Here is an 18977-nt window from a genome sequence, read left to right on the forward strand (position 1 = left end):
TGATGGTACTGATCGCTGTCACAGTAGTAGACGTGAAAGTGTTGATCGCTGTCACAGTAGAAGACGTGATAGTGCTAATCGATGTCACAGTAGAAGACGTGCTAGTGCTAATCGCTGTCTCAGTAGTAGACGTGATAGTGCTGATCGCTGTCATAGTAGAAGACGTGATAGTACTGATCGCTGTCACAGTAGTAGACGTGATAGTGTTAATCACGGGCTGATCGCTGTCACTGTAGTAAACATGATAGTGCTGATCGGTGTCATAGTAGTAGACGTGATAGTGCTGATCGCTGTCACAGTAGTAGAAGTGATAGTACTGATCGTTGTCACAGTAGTAGAATTGATAGTACTGATCGCTGTCATAGTAGTAGACGTGAAAGTGCTGATCGCTGTCACAGTTGTAGAAGTGATAGTACTGATCGCTGTCACAGTAGTTGAAGTGATAGCACTGATCGCTGTCACAGTAGTAGAAGTGATAGTACTGATCGCTTTCACAATAGAAGAAGTGAAAATACTTATCGCTGTCACAGTAGTAGAAGTGATAGTACTGATCGCTGTCACAGTAGTAGAAGTGATAGCACTGATCGCTTTCACAATAGAAGAAGTGAAAATACTTATCGCTGTCACAGTAGTAGAAGTGATAGTACTGATCGCTGTCACAGTAGTAGAAGTGATAGCACTGATCGCTTTCACAATAGAAGAAGTGAAAATACTTATCGCTGTCACAGTAGTAGAAGTGATAGTACTGATCGCTGTCACAGTAGTAGAAGTGATAGCACTGATCGCTTTCACAATAGAAGAAGTGAAAATACTTATCGCTGTCACAGTAGTAGAAGTGATAGTACTGATCGCTGTCACAGTAGTAGAAGTGATAGCACTGATCGCTTTCACAATAGAAGAAGTGAAAATACTTATCGCTGTCACAGTAGTAGAAGTGATAGTACTGATCGCTGTCACAGTAGTAGAAGTGATAGCACTGATCGCTTTCACAGTAGTAGACGTGATAGCACTGATCGCTATCACAATAGAAGAAGTGAAAATACTGATCGCTGTCACATTAGTAGAAGTGATAGTACTGATCGCTGTCACAGTAGAAGACGTAATAGTACTGATCGCTGTCATAGTTTTAGAAGTGATAGTTCCGATCAAAGTCGCATTAGTAGAAGTGAAAGTGCTGATCACCCCACTATCACGTCTATTACTGTGCCAGCGATAAGTACTCAACTTCTACTACTGCAAAAGCGATCAGCACTATCACTTCTGCTACTACAATAGCGGTGGGCCTATGTTGCATGTACGTACCCATAGCACGAGCGTGACACACTTGTCGCCGGTTTTTAGAAATATGCGCTTGACCTGGGTTGAAATAAGCTCATTTCTACTTAACCGTGAAACCGAAAGTCATCCGAGTGCAAGACCGACTTGTCTTGTAAAGAACAGCGTTCCCTTGACCTGGGATAAATAAGCTAAATCCTTCTGAGCGTCTAATTTCGTTAATAGCAATGCTACGAGCCGTCTGAGTTCGAGACACATTTGCACTCGTCAGTCGATTGTTGCCCATGCATGTGGTACCCAATGCACGAGACATCAACCATTAATTTTTTTTTATTCCTCACGGATCCCATACTTCCTATAAAGGCAGTCGCTTGACGTGAGCGATTGTTGCATGCTCGTACCATGACATCTGAGTTTGTGATAGACTGATCGCTATTTAAGGTTGTAGGTCGCAGGCCAGAATTACTATATTTCAAATTCACATTAACGCTGCAATCTAAATACGTTCATAAGATTGCAGCGTTAATGTGAATTTGAAAGCAAGGCGATCAATCTATCAACATTGGTAAGGTACTGAGGGGAAGATAACTATATGTCATATTAGATAATTAAACAGAAAATGGAAATGTGTTGCCTGAAAACACTGCCTTACTTAACTTGCTACACACGATCAAAACGCCCTCAGCCAATATCGGGTTTCATTTAATTAACTGAACACTAGCAATACAAAGTGCACCATTCTTGTACCATTCTAGCTATTTTCCCTTGACTTTTTGCATATTTTTTTTCGACGGTTAGTTCACTTACATGGGCACTATACGGCCGATTTTTCTACGTTTAAACACCTTTTGTGTTGGGCGAGGAAGTTTTATGCTTTTTTGTGTGATGCAGAATTAGAATAAGCGTGTGCTGATACAAATGTTAAGACGCGAGCTGTAAGACAGGTTACAATTTATCACAAAAGGCAATTTGTTATCCAATGAGAACGTACCGCGTATTTGTTATGCAAAATAACTTACCAGATACACTTGTATACTATTCTAGCAATTCATATACACCGCCATTTTATTCCGCATCACACATTTCCCTCACTTAAAATTCGGAAAACACAAAACACGTTAGACCCCCCCCCCCCGATCCAGGTACCCAATTGGTTCGATGAAAACACTAGATTATACTGGAATGAAGAATTTGTGTCTTTTTAAATACATGTACACACAAACTACAAAGAACTGCCATTTTCCAAAGCCTTTAATTCATAATAGAAACCTAACATACAAAACCTAAATTTCAAACATAACAATTATTTGTTTTTATAAATACTGTGGTCGAAGCATAACCGTGACTATAATTACACACAACATGTCCGCCAGCAGACAGTATCGCAGATAAATTCACTATGCTACAAAATATCCGAATCGGAACACCTCGACCACTATCCAACAGTCTATCCCAAAGCTTTCCGGAAATGGCCGAGTTGTTACGATTGTCGTTAACAGAGAGGGGGACAATGTTTGAAACCGTAAACAATTCTAGAACATACTAAAACAATTGTTAAGCATGCAAAAAATGTATATTAGCTAAAATTAACAAGAAATGCAAACTTATTTAAGGTACTCATAGAAAAAATATAACTGTAACAGAAATGTGTCTAAAAATATACTCGATTAAGCTAATGTGTACATGGCCTAATATTAGCAAGACATTCGAAGTTATTTTAGGTAACCATAGAAACACAAACAGAAAAATCCAACGTTCGTCACAAGTGTTTTTAACACAACACTTTCAAATTTAATATAACTATAGCTACACCAAAACGTGCAAAATTGTGCGTATAATAAACAAATATTGTCAACAAATCTTGTGTTACGGCAATTTTTATCTATGCCGATGAATATAGCACTTATATCAAACAGGTTTCACAAAAATACACTGCCATTCAGACGTCGTTAACGGATTCTATCCTAGAGAATAATTAACTACAAGCGAACCTCGTTGGCTCGAACTCCCAGGGACCGGCGAAATATCCTCGAGCCTCGGAAAAATCGAGCCAAGCGGGAATGTTTACTTTTAGTATATAGAAATCGGTCCTTGACATCGAGTTCGAGCCAACGATGATTTCGAGCCATACGTGTTCGAGCCAACGGGGTTTGACTGTAAATGCACTGTGATAAAATGTTGATTGATACAATCACGAATGAACTAGCTTCAATATCACGAACATACTTAAGTAAAATGTCAATCTCAACCTTAACTCTTTTACCGCAAACCACCAAAAGGTGTTTAAAATCGCATCTAGGTATTTTTCTCACTTTTTAAAAGCACAATATCTCGTAAAATATGTTGATTAAAATCTCTGACGAAGATTCGAAAGAAAAAAATATTCTACTGCAAAAAAAAAATAGTTGAGTACAACATATTGTGTTTTAACAATTACTAAGTATATTTTTATCTCTAGTATTAGTTTTCTTTGAAGCATTGACTACAGCTAAATAATGTCATAAAACCAAATAGAGCATCATTGAAATGCCATATACTGTAAAATAGTATGTCATTTGAGTGTTTTAACCCAGTAATGTATATATAATAAATGGATTGTTACTGCTGCGTTTTGATCCGGAACGTCATTTTCAACTCTCGTGATTTTGTTCATATATTGAGTTCGAGTCGAATTAAAACGCTCTCGGATATAAACGCATTACTAAAATCCATACCTATATGTTAAATTGAATATGTTTAGGCATTTAATTATTTCATCGTTATAAACACTCGTTTTAAATCTATCAGGTTGTATTTTAGATATTCTATAATTCGAAGGTAAATAAACACCTCCACCAGTCCACAGTTTTCGAGTTATCGCATGTTCTAATTATCGCCTTTTCGAGTTATCGCCTATTCGAGGCACCACTGTTCGAGTTATCGCCTATTTGAGGCACCACTGTTCAAGTTATCACTGTTTGAATAATCGCCTATTCGAGGCACCACTGTTCGAGTTATCGCCTATTTGAGGCACCACTGTTCAAGTTATCACTGTTTGAATAATCGCCTATTCGAGGTATCACTGTTTGAGTTATCGCCTGTTCGAGTTATCGCATATTCGAGTTGTCACTGTCTGAATAATCGCCGATTCGAGGCATAACTGTTTAAGTTATCGCATGTTCGAGTCATTTTCCTGTTCGAGTTATCGCTTGTTTGAGTTATATTATGTTCGAGTTATCGCAGTTTCACTGTAGTACACTAACTATATGGACCATTTTGTTTCACAGAAATTTAGAAAAAAGGACTCATTCACTGATTTCGTGTAAGCAAAGATCTATAACTTTGTTAAAACTGAATTATTTTCTTCACTAAACAGCACTTGTCACATTCTCATTTGAACAAAGTGTGTAATTCCAAGCCCGAACTCATTCATTGTCGTTTCGTAAACATTTCGGCAAAATCGCATTTTCTGACATAGTGTTAACAATTATTAATAACAAAGTTCTATTTTAAACTTTTGATAATGTTTTATCATTGAAATAATCATTTTGTTCACATTTCACACCAACTTCCTTATTTTTGATGCCTGACCCAATACAACTTGAACGAGTACCTTTAAATTCTTATTCTGAAATTCATGAATATTCACCTTTAAATCAACGTGCCATTCTTGGCGTACTGTCTGTTGCTAGGTATAAAGACAATTTCCTAACTGACGGCTTTTTAGCATCATCTGAATGTTTCGTATTGTTCCCTTTAATTACTTGTTGCTTGTGTGCTATTACACACATCGACTCGTCCGTAGAAACAACAGGAGTAGCCTGTTTAATGCTGGTGTTATGTTTTGTCTTAAATGGGAACTGCTTTCTTTCGATTGCCCGCGAGTAGGAGTTTAATTCGAATGACTCAAACGGTTTCTTATTTTGGATGAAGTTAATTTTACGCCCAGTGGGCCAAATTGATTTAAAACCGTGGTGGTAGGAAGTTAAAAGATTTTTGTTTGGATAGAGAGCATCTGAGTTTGCAAAAGGATGGACGGACAGGATCACTGTTTCCTTGTTCGGTTCCGGTTTCCGGTACGTCATTGGAAGGCTCGCCGTCTGTGGACGCTTAATGGGTGGTTTTGGCGTCGCTGGCGTTCTTGACGTTGCCGATGCGGTTGTGCGACTGAGGGGATGCGCCGACTGAGCACGCCTCTGCGGAAGCGGTATTCTCTCATGAGCCTCGATATGTCTTCCACCAAGGTTTAAGTCAATTTTCTGCTCTCTTTGGGAATACGGCATTTTCATGTGAGGCGACCTTGGCCGTGTCAGAAGCCTCGTTGGCCACCGACAGCGCTCCGACACTGGCGACCTATTTTCATCATTGGATACATTTTTCATGAGGTCAATGACACTAACACTAACAGACGTTCCGTTAACGTCCCGCGATGATCGCGCACTTGTTGAGCGTTCCCTGCCTTGTCTGACCGTCCTGACGTTAGCCTTTGGCGTTGTGTCGAGGGTCAGGTCAATGTTAATATGTGAGCAAGGAATATCAGATCTACGGGCAGTGTCCGGGCGACCGGTGTTACTTTTTGAAACTGTCAATGATGGTGCTGTGGCAGAACGCTGCAAAATTGCATTTTGCAAATACTCCGCACGTGTTAAGCGATCCGATTCTTTGAGCTTTACATTTAATTCCCCGGATGTAGGGCTTTTCGGTAAATCAATACGCATTATTTCATTAACGAAGTTTTTTACTCGTTCAGTAGGCATTTCTGATTCCAAATCTTCCAGTTTGCTTAAAGATTCCGTAGAACTAACACGTGACAATGACTCATGCACGTGGTGTGCTTCTACCATGTCCTCGTCTTCTTGGTTATCGTCGTAAATAGCACGTGCAGAGTGCTTTGTTGCTGGATGCGATGTTGACGCTGCTTTCGCCTCTTCCGTTTCATCCCCTGACATATCTATATCGTATTCGTCAGGTAGATCAAGCATCTCTGAACAATTTACAGAATCCATTGTTTCTACACCAGAGTCAACAAAACTTTCAGTGAATTTAGTTTTCAAAGAAGCAGACGAACTTTGTCTGGAAAATAATTTCTTCTTATGTTCAATGTGTAAAACCGGTTTAACATCAGGTTTTTGTTCATGTTTATCATTCACTTCTTTTTCATCTCCTTTTCTTTCAACATCATAGTTAGAATGTTCGTCTTCTTCTTTAATAGCGTCTAACAGAAGCTGACCCGGGGTATCCGGTGGATCAGTTAATCGATTATCATCATCTACTTCCGGTTTTTCTAAATTTGCACAATCGAGCGTGCCATCATCGGTTATCACTTCCGGTGTATCAGGTGTAGTCTGCTTCGCGTCTAAGAAAACGCTGTCGCTCTCAGATGATACTGACGTCACACGATCCTCTCGCTTGACCTGAAAACGATAAATTACAGAGTTAAATCCTATTTACATCCTATTTAAAATGTAGAAACCAGAGCCATTCTCAATTGTTAGATAGATTCCCATTTGCCAATGAGTTAAAATAAAACTTGTATTTAAGTGTGTTGATCATGGGAATCACATAGAATACATCGTTTTCTAATATCAAATGCCAAAAAGAACGTTAGTACAAAGTATGAAGCATGTTGTTTACGCTTGTGTTCTGTGTATAACGCAATGAATCGCAGTGTTTGCGTATTTCTTTAATTCGAAATACTAGGTTTGTCTATGTATCTGTACTAATCACGTGACATTCAGATGCTTATTATACACAATATAAACTGGGAAACCATTAATTTATGCGCTATTTTAAATGGGTAAACTTAGACAGCTACTACATATTCCTTAAATCAAGGAAACTATTCCTTTAAATATGTAAAATGATGTATTATCGACTTCATGCTAGGTCGTATCGACAATTATATGCTTGTTTTGTTGAAATAATGTATTTGCCCATTTTGGGACCATCTGGTGTATAGCCCCTTTAATATCATTTACATCAAGCGAAACATTTACTCCAATTTCAGTAAAAAGAGTGCACAAAACTGTCACAAAATACAAACACTTACAGTGTCTGTAGAAGAAGAAGAGGTATACCCCCACAACATAGAACGTTTCCGCTGATAGTCAGCTTTCTTTTTCGTATCTTCTTCAGTCTTCTCTGTAACTACTTCAGCCTCTGAGGTGACCGCTGTTTCCTCCTTTTCCTTTTCCCCGTTTCCTAATTCTGTTTCAACACCACCTCCGTTTATATCGTCTGCGTTTTGATTAGGAATTACGTCTGCGTTTTCGCCGACGTTTTCGTTTACAACGTCTGCATCCTTGTCAGCGTTTTCAGCCTTAGTGTCGTATGCTACGCTAACTGGGGCCGTGCTTTCAATGAGGCGCTGCGCTAATTCTGCTGGAGATGTAATAAGTGTCTCGTCTCCTGACTGTGGCAGTAAAAACTTCCGAAAATCTGAAAGTTCAAATAATTATGGAAAAAATGTATTAAAACCTCTGCCTCAGATTATACAGAGTAACAATTTAATATTCAATATGATATTTGCTAAACAAGAGTAACACAAGGGGTTTTCAGCGCTCACGTACCCGTTTTCCTCTTTTTATAAATGGACAATTAAAGCTGCACTCTCACAGATTGAACGTTTTGACAACTTTTTTTTTATTTTTTGTCTTAGAACAAGCAAAGTTTTGGGTTAATATCTGCAAACCAGTGATAAAAGACTGATGACAAAAGATTAGATCGCAGATTTTCATATTTATGCTTCAAAATTTATGTTTTATGCATTTTTCTTAAACCGTTAGTAACGGTTTAACCCACAAAACATTAAATTTGGAATGGAAATATGAACATCTGCGATCTCATCTTATGTCCGCAGTCTTTTATCACTGGTTTGCAGATATTAACGCAAAACATTGCTAATTCCAAGACCCCCCTCCCCCTCCAAAAAAACCCACCCCCCCCAAAAAAAAAGAAAAAAAAAAAAAGAAAAAAAAAAGGTAAAACTGTGAGAGTGCAGCTTTAAAAATCCCTTAGTAACGCACCTTACAGAACAATATGCGTTTTAAAACTGATAATTACAGTTATTCGTTTCATGAGAATATCTGCACGGATTTCCTTGTAAACAAATTAAGTGTTTACGCTCATGTTTCCGCGAACGGAATCACCTAACGGATTATGATTAAATAATAAATAAGCTTCCGACGCCAACGATGATCCAAGTTCCTTTTAGTCGTTTAATAATTAATTATTACAAGCGGTTCGAGCATGCCTACTTAATACCGATGCAGGTTTAGTAAAGCAGAAATAAACAATAACTATAACACAATCAATTGTGCACAGTATATATATTTATACATATATATATATATATATATATATATATATATATATATATATATATATATATATATATATATATATATATATATATATATATATATATATATATTATACACGTATATTATACATCTACTACTCACATTTCAAAAAAGTTATATAACATTGGACGGTTTGCAGTCTTTAAATGAAGAAATATCCCAAACTTACGAACTTAAACATTAAAATATATATTAAACATCTAAACCCGCTTCTAAAAAATGTTGCATGACACTGAATGGTTTGCAAAGCCTTTAAATGAAAAACTATGTTATAATCCCAAATATTCAAACTTAAACATTAAACACTATATATTATACATCTACTCACATCTCAAAAAAGTTGCATGACACTGAATGGTTTGCAAAGCCTTTAAATGAAGAAATATCTTATACTCCTAAACGTCCGGACTTAAACATTAACATTTGTTAATAAAGAAACCTCCTTTGCACCGCACGTTGTTCATACTTTTATCTTTTATTAAAAATACACCGAATGTTTAAATACTCGTAAATAAAGAGAGTTATTTTAGAAACTCTATTCAATGGGTGAAAATCACACTATTATTCATTTTTTTCCACAAAATTATCAATTAAAATTTCTACCCGTCAATTATCACAGATAAAAATGAAAAGAACCGATTCCATCTTTTGTATAACTGACAAAAGTGTGGCTGTTTATCTATTGGTAAAATATTGATCGTTTCTTTTGGTAAATAACATTTACAATGATGGAAATGAATATACTGCAGACCTTATACAGAGCAGTTCGTTTTGTCTTTAAGGGGGGGCGTGGCTTTTTATCGAAAATGTAGTTGCTCATGTCGAAGTTAAATATGAAGAATGCTAGTATTTATTTTCTATTTACACATGTTGATGAGATATTTTAACTTTGATCTTTAAAAATCAATTTGGAAAATATATGCGAATTCGGGAGAGCAAATTAAAAGTGGCATTTCTGTTTTTCTTTTCAGTTTTGAATATAATTAACCCTTTTTTAAATGCAGTACAATGAGGCCAATTTGTACAGTTTTTTATTCATCCGATTACAAGTAATAGCCAGTGTTTATTTTAATATGTCTTCTGAAAGATATTTAAAGTCGTCAGGTCGGACGCGACCCGGCGCTGACTAGTCGTTTAGAAGACCAACAATAATGATGCTAACTTTCTTAGTGTTCAGCGCGAAATACCGCGCAAATACCTTTATATTAGCCAGTGCGCATGTGTGAACTTCAAAATAACCTATTTAATAAAACAAATTAATGCCTAAATGGAAATGTGGCTAATGTTTTCTTTACCATAGGGGAATATGAGGGTCATGCCAGTTTGTAAAAGAAATATTAAATACGTTTTAGGGCTTTCAATACATACATACTTGCATGCAAACAGCAATAAGAGTTACTTTAATCTTATTAATATCACACATGTTTGTTTAAAGCATTGTTAAACATATGTCTCTTCCATTTTCTTTTGCTTTGTATATGTATAGATTTGATGTTTATTCTGTGAAATGTTCATGCTAAGTGTTCTAAATGGCAATTCATTATGCAAAGAAATTAATGCATTAACAGACATCTCTCTCCATGACTGTTACAAACATATATTCTAATCGTCTAATGGCTTTTTAACCATGTATTTGTCAGACGAATTGGATCAAAAAAAAGGTACTTTAAGTTGAGTTGAGTTGTTAATTGTTTTTGGTTGTGTCTGCCACAAACGTCTAGGTTTGTGATAAAAACTTTGCATGGTAAGCACTTTTTACGTCAGAAATGTTGAAATCTGTGAAAAGCCATCAATGCATTAAAGAAAGAGTGTTGTTTATTGTATGTTTTGTATTGTAGATTTTCGATTATTCTAACGTTGCATAAGATACACAAACAGAACACTATGTCAATGTACGGTAACATATTGACTGATATTTTCTCTCTTTCAATTTATATAAAATACATGAAACTCAGGCGCGTAGCTAGTGCCAATTTGCTGTGATCTGTATTTACTAATTTATTTAAGCTCGATTGTTGCGAAAGTTGAGCTTAAAGAATCAGTCCGTTTCCTGGGCAGAAATCAGTACTGGTGCCCATTTTAAGAGGCAATGAGAAAGTACCCCCTGGTGGGGATCGAACCCACGACCTCATGCGTGATAGGCAGAAACCATTGCCACTAGACCACTCTCACCTAATTTGGGATAACGTAGATCGAAATTAATTCATTGACGGACAGCATATTATCCCTTCACCCCCACCCCCCTTCTGTTTTCATTTCAATTTCGGGGGGTGGGTGGCGTGACAAAAAACTTTGACCTTTCAAAATGTTATTACGCAACTGCTTATTTGCGTATCAGCTGCGTGTCTTAAACTATAGCACGCAAAAGAACTAAAAAATACAAGCAAAATAATCAGACACCCCGTCAAAGGAAAATTACATGCAATGCTAATGAATTGAAGGCCTACATCGATGATAACGATAACAGAAATGACGAAACGATAAGGTGCCGACGGTCAATCCGATACTGGCAACAGTGCCAAAATAGCAAAAATGTTAAAGATGCACTCTTACTCCAAATTAAGATTTACCATAATTAAAACAATTGATTTGATATACCAAAAAGGAAAATACATGCCGAAAACAATGGAGCTTATGAAGGATACCGAGTTTAATTTCGAAATAAATGTGCAGAAAACATGGTATTTATACCTTATGCGACTATACTAGATCATAGTAAATCTTTTAGCACTCACCAATCATTTAATATTTTTGCGTTTTCAGCTGTTAAATACACGCCGGTTACAATCTTGTTAACAGTAATTAATATTTTCAATAAATGCATTATTTATTAATTGAAGGTGTATCACTCAAAATTTATGATTGTTATAAATGTATATGTATTGATTGTGAATAAGAGTGTCACTTTAAAAAGCAACAACATTACGGTTAAAAAATAACTTACACCTGGCGGCGAAAGTCTCCATTATTAATTCCAAATCAAACAAGGCTATAGTCTCATGGCCATCGAGCTATATTTGCCAACTTTTCAGAAATATCACACACGATTGAACTTTGAGACTTGCAGAAATTGGAATTTGTACAGCTCTATCAATGGTCTTGTTTGTATATCAAAAGCATGCTACCCAATGTTAAATTGATAACAAACAAATAAGCTTCATTTGTAGACATTTAAAGGCTGCTTATCTCTCCGTTTTGAACAAGTAGACTCCAATAAAGAACTATTTCAAAGGAAGTTATCGGCACTTTGTCTGATTTCACAGACGGAATTGTTTAATATGAACTAAACAGGGCACACGTTTGAAAAGGACATATAGGCGTTATTTATGCGAACAAAATGGCAATTTGCAATTTAAGTTATAAATGAACTGTTTACAAGAATAAATGCAATTATAATGACGTACGCTTCGATAATTTGTATAAATGAAAACCTTCATTTAAAGGCGGTTTTAATGTACGGTTTGTAAAGGCAAACTTTACGGTTGATTGATAAGTAAGAGTGGTCGAGTGGAATGAGTGTCCGCCGCCCCTTACCCCAGAGGGTTGTAGGTTAATTCCCTACCAGGGTGAGAGAGGTCTTATGGTATAGGTGTCCGCCTCTAATCCCAGAGGTTGTAGGTTAATTCCCTACCAGGGTGAGAGTGGTCTAGTGGCGTAGGTGTCCGCCGCCGCTCACCCCAGAGGTTGTGGGTTAATTCCCTACCAGGGTGAGAGAGGTCTTATGGTATAGGTGTCCGCCTTTAATCCCAGAGGTTGTAGGTTAATTCCCTACCAGGGTGAGAGTGGTCTAGTGGTGTAGGTGTCCGCCTCTAATCCCAGAGGTTGTAGGTTAATTCCCTACCAGGGTGAGAGTGGTCTAGTGGCGTAGGTGTCCGCCTCTAACCCCAGAGGTTGTAGGTTAATTCCCTACCAGGTTGAGAGTGGTCTAGTGGCGTAGGTGTCCGCCGCCTCTCACCCCAGAGGTCGTGGGTTCATTCCCTACAGAGTGAGAGTGGTCTAATGGTGTAGATGTATGCCTCTCACCCAAGGGGCCGTGGGACCATTCCTTACAGAGTGAGAGTGGTCTAGTGGTATAGGTGTATGCCTCTCGCCCTATAGATCGTGGTTTCATTTCCTACCAGGGTGGGGGGGGGGGTCTAGTGGTATAAGTGTCTGCCTCTCACCAAGAGGTCGTGGGTTCATTCCCTACCAGGGTGAGAGTGGTCTAGTGTTATAGGTGTCCGCCTCTCACCAAGAGGTCGTGGTTTCATTCCCTACCAGGGTGGGGGGGGTCTAGTGGTATAAGTGTCTGCCTCTCACCAAGAGGTCGTGGTTTCATTCCCTACCAGGGTGGGGGGGGGGGTTTAGTGGTATAAGTGTCTGCCTCTCACCAAGAGGTCGTGGTTTCATTCCCTACCAGGGTGGGGGGGGGTCTAGTGGTATAAGTGTCTGCCTCTCACCAAGAGGTCGTGGTTTCATTCCCTACCAGGGTGGGGGGGGTCTAGTAGTACAGGTGTCTTCCTTTTACCCTAGAGGTCGTGGTTTCATTTCCTACCAGGGTGAGAGTGGTATAGGTTTCTGCCATTCACTTCAGAGGTTGTTGGTTCATTCGCTTATAGGGTGAGAATGGTCTAGTGGTGTAGGTGTCCATCTCTCAACCTTGAGGTCGTGGGTATAATCCTTAGAAAATGAACGTTCACATGACCTTTCAGTAAGGTCATTAGTTCTGATGATTTCTATACACGAAACGGAGAGTGATTCAAAATCGAGATAAAATAAATTAGCAAAGACAACCCTATCAAGACAATGCATGAGTAATTACAGGATATTTCAATCAGCTCAATATCGAAACCAAAACCGGCACTATCAAGACAATGCAGGAGTAATTTCAGATAAGTTGGAAATATATATCTCAGTTCAAAATCCGTTTCAGCCCAAATCATTCACTTTTTCACAACTTCAAAAAATGGCTCAACGTAAAAATGTATATGTTACATACACATGCTATTTTTAATGTTTAGCTATATATTTCATTTTGACATAATATAAGTAGTGCGTTAACGTGGTAACCTGATAGTACTGCACTCAGTTTGCATGACGAGTATGTGCTTTGGAAAAATAAACACATATATAAGGCCAAGTAATACAGTTTTAGAATATATAATGTATATATTCATATACATAGATACACATAATAGTGTACTACTTATCAGCGTGTTTAATTTGTGTTACATTTTATGTTATATATTGCATGGTATAAATGATATTTTCACCATCAAACCATGTTATAACAAAACAAACAATACCTGATTTATAGTCCAGAATGAAAACAAATACAAATCGTAAATCAATGTAATTTAGAAGATATCTAACTTGAACTAAGCAAATATATGGAAACAATTTAATTAAGCAAATTGATTAAAAGACACTTTAAACAATATTTGTTTAATGATGGGTGTGTATATTATATTGGATTCCGATATTTTCCCATAGCAAGTGTGCCAAAATGTGGCCAGTCAACGATTCAAATGATTTCTGTTGATAAATTTTATTATAATCACAATGATTAATATAATATTCTTAAATGAGATATTATATTTTGACAATGTATACATCTGTACATACAATAAACGCCGTATAGTAAGATGGGATTGATTAAAGAAATGCCTTACATCACACTAAGTTATACAACTATTGCTGTAGTTAGCAGGGACGGATCCAGTATTTGACGTTAGAGGGGATGTAACTTAAGGGCGTAAACTTTTGACTTGCGCGCCTCTCGCAGAACCAAAATTATTTGGCTTAAAGTGTTGGCAGGGGGGGGGGGGGATCCTTAAATTCAAAATTTAATTTAATGATGTATTTTTTACCTTAATGTTTAAATGCAAACAGGGAATTATAAACGTACATGTTCACCAGCAAATATGTTAACACTGATACTTTTGCGTTTAAAACACTTGTTCTGCTACTAATTGCATTATGCACCTGTCAATTGTAACCATGGCCCCCAACATCCGGGGGTATACCGGGGATAGCCGGGAAAATGGGCCGTGTTTTACCTTCCAGGTGGCCCTGCAGTGTCCTGTCTTCGCACCAAAAATAGTGGGGTATGGGCCTTACCTAGGGTCCCTGTGGTGCGGGGGCATTTGGCGGGGATTTTACCAGCAGTTGTGTCCGCAGGGCGTTGATTTTACCCGGACTTGGCTAGACCGAATGCCAAAGTCCCCGCTATTCCCAGGACCGGAGGCGTGGTTACAATTGACTGGTGCATTATGTTAAAGTATGGGAACCGGTTCTCATATCAAAATGCTAGAGTTATTCACAGTGGACATAAGCAAACTATTTTATGTTTTACTAGCATATATATATTCTAAACTATACTGTGTGTATAGTATATGTATGCTAGGAAAACATAAACATAGTTTGCTTCTATCCACTGAGCGTTATTCAGCAAATTATACTGTCATATTAACTGATAAAAGGCCACACATTTCCCTACAAAGATATCTTTCATCAGCGCAAACTACAGGCTATTGTAAGTATCGTGTTAACATGAGATTAATAAAATCATTTGATCTCCGATTGTAGATTTGCCGTGTGAATTAAGTGCGACTTAATAGGCTTAGAGTTTACGCATTCAAATGTCAATAAATATTTATTTACATCATTGTACAGCCGTTGATAATCTCCTTAATATTGTATTTCGTAACAAAAACTAAAAATAACGGATAACACTTTTTTAAAGTCCTTTTCAACTTACGTGTATATTCATGTATTACGTATGATCCGCGTAGGTGTTTAAATATTTGTTTTTTTTCCCGGAAGGATTAAAATTTGAATTGAATGGAAACAAAAGTATATCATGCAAATACAGTTGAACCCCGTTAGCTCGAACTCGCTTGGCTCGAATTTCCTCGTTGGCTCGAACTTGATGTAAAGGACCGCTTTCTTTAAACCAAAGCTAAGCATTTCTGCTTGGCTGGAAATTTCCGAGGCTCGAGGTATTTTCGCCGGTCTCTTAGAGCCAACGGGGTTCGACTGTAATGCGGAGACATGAGCGCCATCAGCGGCTGCCATAGCTCGTTGATCAAGAGGTATACCTCAACAATTATCGAATAGTTTAATAACTTGCTAAGCACGTTGTGTATATATTATCACTGGTAGCATACCCAGTAAGTTTCGTGCGAATATCTTCAACGGTTTTTGAGCTATTGCACGGCGAAACCGACGGCGCAGGCGACGACAGCAAGACAATGGCAATATATCAGAAACAACAACGACGGCGACAACAGCAACAACGACGACAACATGAACAACAACAACAACTACTACTACTGCTGCTGTTGCTACTGCTGCTACTACTACTACTACTACTACTACTACTACTACTACTACTACTACTACTACTACTACTACTACTACTACTACTACTACTACGAGTTATGATTTTTGTTCAACAACAACAACAACAACAACAACATCAACAACAACAAAAACAACAACAACCAAGAGTAGCAACGTCGACAGACGAGCTAAAATGCATGGATACAGGAGAATATCTTACCATCAAACGTGACCTTGCCGTCACAGTCAAGGTCAACCACGTTCACCATGCCGAAGAGTTCGTCGTCCGTCAACATTTCGCCCAGCCCCATCATAAGGTTGTAAACATCGCTTGTAGATATCACGCCGTCGCCGTCTGAGTCGATGAACCTGGAGAAAAATCAAGTTAAAAATTTAATAATTTTGCTCGTAGATGTCACGCCGCCACCGCCCGAGCTGATAAGCCTGGAGAATTCAAATTTGCTTATTGAATCATTGGGCTTTGGTGGAACTTTCTCTTGAATATAACCAAAAACCAATCATTATAAAAAGGTGGTTCTTTAAGCATAATGAACATGGCAAGCCATCCGACGTACTTAAAGGCCATCTGCATGTTGTCATAAAGCTGATCCTCCCGGGCCTCACGCGCGAGGAGGGCCGCCTCCTCCTGCCGCCGCCGCTCGAACTCCTCAAACTCGTCGGTTTCCACCTCCTCCACGTCAAATCCCGCCCGCCGCCGATCTGAATGGGGAAAATAATGCATCAAATGTTGACAATTAAAGGGTCAGAAAGCATGAGTTACTACATTGATTATGTTCTTATCGAAGTTGTCAAAGTTAATATGCCTGTTAACATTCTGACCAAAGTTTAATAAAGATTGGATAAAAAATGGTGAAATCCAAGAGCGGTGGAGGAAACAAACGAGCGTATAAATTATAGAAACAAACATTTAATTACTTGCACCTTCACTTTAAATATAATATTTTATAATACTACTTTAAGTACTTTTTAAGTTTTACGTTTGGTATTAATAAACAGGCCTTCCATCAACATGCCCGACTTCAATCCGAATACTGTCACAGAAGGAAAGATCTGGGATAAGCATCGTTATAACAAAACCAATTAACCTATACGCGCATTAGCTTTTCACCCACCCCAAATAAGTAGATCCAAAAATTTGATCATACCGGAAATCCTTATTTTGACCACGGGGAAAGATCAAAAAGCACCCTTATGTATTTTTTTAATACTTCTTCACTATTTTGTTTTACTGAGTTGGGAGAAAACGCACCCACCATGGCCGATCGTGTAAGATATGTTTATCCCAACCCTCGCGCAACTTGTTCACTCGGTAAACCTCGTTTCCACAAAACACCCTACCCTCAGTCTTACACGAGCGGCCATGGACGTTACTTATAGTTTTATCTGGAATATCTTAATTAATATTCCCAAATGAGACTCAGAGTCACTCGTTGTTTAAATTAAGAGCAATCATAATGCACCATTTCACTCGTTCATACCTGCTTCTAGTTTTATAAGATCCGCCTCTTTTTTCGCCTTCTCCGCCTCCCGAAGATCGTGTTGACGTTGTTTTTCCTCCAGGCGTTTATCCCATAGTTCTGCATCTTTAGTCTGGACTAGACCAAGCACTACAGTTTCAAATTCCGTAGGATCGATCTCCCCAAATGCTGTAAATAATAATTTACGATTCATCATCATCATCATCATCATCATCATCATTATCATTATCATCATTGACATCATCATCATCATCATCATCATCATCATCATCATCATCATCATCATCATCATCATCATCATCATCATCATCATTATCATCATCATCATTATCATCATCATCATCATTCATCATCTTAATCACCATCATCATAAACATCAACATCATCATCATGATCATCATCATCATTACCACCACCATCACCATCACCATCATCATCATCTTTATCACCGTCTTTATCATCATCATCATCATCATCATCATCATCATCATCATCATCATCATCATCATCATCATCATCATCATCATCATCATCATCACCATCCCGTCATTTTGAAAAGAAAAATAACTACAGCAATACTTACATTCTATGCCCGATTCTCTGACTAGATCTACCACTTTCTCAACGTGGGGGTTAAATCCAAGGGACTTAAGCAAGGGAAACGCATTGTCAATATTCAGCTTGAGTTCTTCCCCTTCCGGAAATGCCAAACTGAATGCATTGCGTATGGCTGAAAAAACAACAATAACAATGTTAGACAGAGTTGAAAAACTAGAATATGTCCCCTTATTTTTAAAACCAAATTTTGAAGTAATATTTTGCGCGACCATATGGTTTCTCTGAAAGTTTATACATTTTTATTTCCTTTAAAGAATATAATAAAAAAGAAAAAAAATGTGTGTTTCACTGTCAGGTTTGAAACACTGAAACAAACATATATAACCTTTATACAATATAGGCTAAAAATAGAAAAACCCGACCCAATAAAGATCCCTCCTTTGAAAAAGCATGGACATTGAAAAGCAAAACATTTTGAATTTAGTTGTTATTCCTTTGCTAGGTCAACAACGGCGCAGACGCCAACGAAGACGACTATACGGACAACATTGGTCCTGCATGTCTGCCATGATACGCAAGCGACGTTAAGATTGAAACATAACGATTATACAGGTAAAAGCCCTTAAACGTATTTTTCTCTTTTTTTAGACTGGTGACATTGATATTTGCATTTACTATTATGTAATCTATTATAATTGCAAGTAACATACCGTCGCAGGCTTGGGTCTTCAGAACAGTGTACGGATCTTCTGCCTGTTTAGGTTCCTGAAAATATATGGTTATCAAATTAAGTATAATGCCTAGAAGATGCCTAAAGTGTTAAGTGTCTTTTGCCGTATTCTAGCGTTTCCACTTTTATTTTATGCCCGTATTCCAGCTTTAAAGTTTAACGATAGAGGAAGAGGATGTGCGCCATCTTCACCGGGAACTGACAAAAGGTTTATTCTAAGAGTGAAATAGGGCTTGTCGAACTAAATGGGCT

The 18977-nt window shown here is 37.8% G+C and overlaps 2 protein-coding genes across 7 annotated transcripts in view; one reads left to right on the plus strand and one right to left on the minus strand.

The window, feature by feature from the left end:
- Positions 1–241: 241 nt before the first annotated feature.
- On the plus strand, positions 242–1216 carry LOC128204519 (uncharacterized). Its single transcript, XM_052905933.1, has one exon. The coding sequence runs from the start codon at positions 242–244 to the stop codon at positions 1214–1216; it is 975 nt and encodes a 324-aa protein (XP_052761893.1).
- A 1296-nt stretch (positions 1217–2512) lies between these two features.
- LOC128205681 (uncharacterized) overlaps positions 2513–18977 on the minus strand; it is a 33661-nt gene continuing 17196 nt past the window's right edge. For all 6 annotated transcript variants that reach the window (XM_052907533.1, XM_052907532.1, XM_052907531.1 and 3 more), the window contains 7 exons: positions 18706–18760; positions 18021–18167; positions 17438–17605; positions 16514–16658; positions 16159–16307; positions 7304–7692; positions 2513–6668 (listed from right to left, as the gene is read on the minus strand). In XM_052907533.1, coding sequence (XP_052763493.1) covers positions 4911–6668; positions 7304–7692; positions 16159–16307; positions 16514–16658; positions 17438–17605; positions 18021–18167; positions 18706–18760 — 2811 coding nt within the window. In that variant the 3' untranslated portion in view covers positions 2513–4910. The remainder of the gene's footprint in view (positions 6669–7303; positions 7693–16158; positions 16308–16513; positions 16659–17437; positions 17606–18020; positions 18168–18705; positions 18761–18977) is intronic.

The sequence above is a fragment of the Mya arenaria genome, chromosome 10 (assembly GCF_026914265.1).
Source record: "Mya arenaria isolate MELC-2E11 chromosome 10, ASM2691426v1".
Taxonomy (NCBI): Eukaryota; Metazoa; Mollusca; class Bivalvia; order Myida; family Myidae; genus Mya; species Mya arenaria.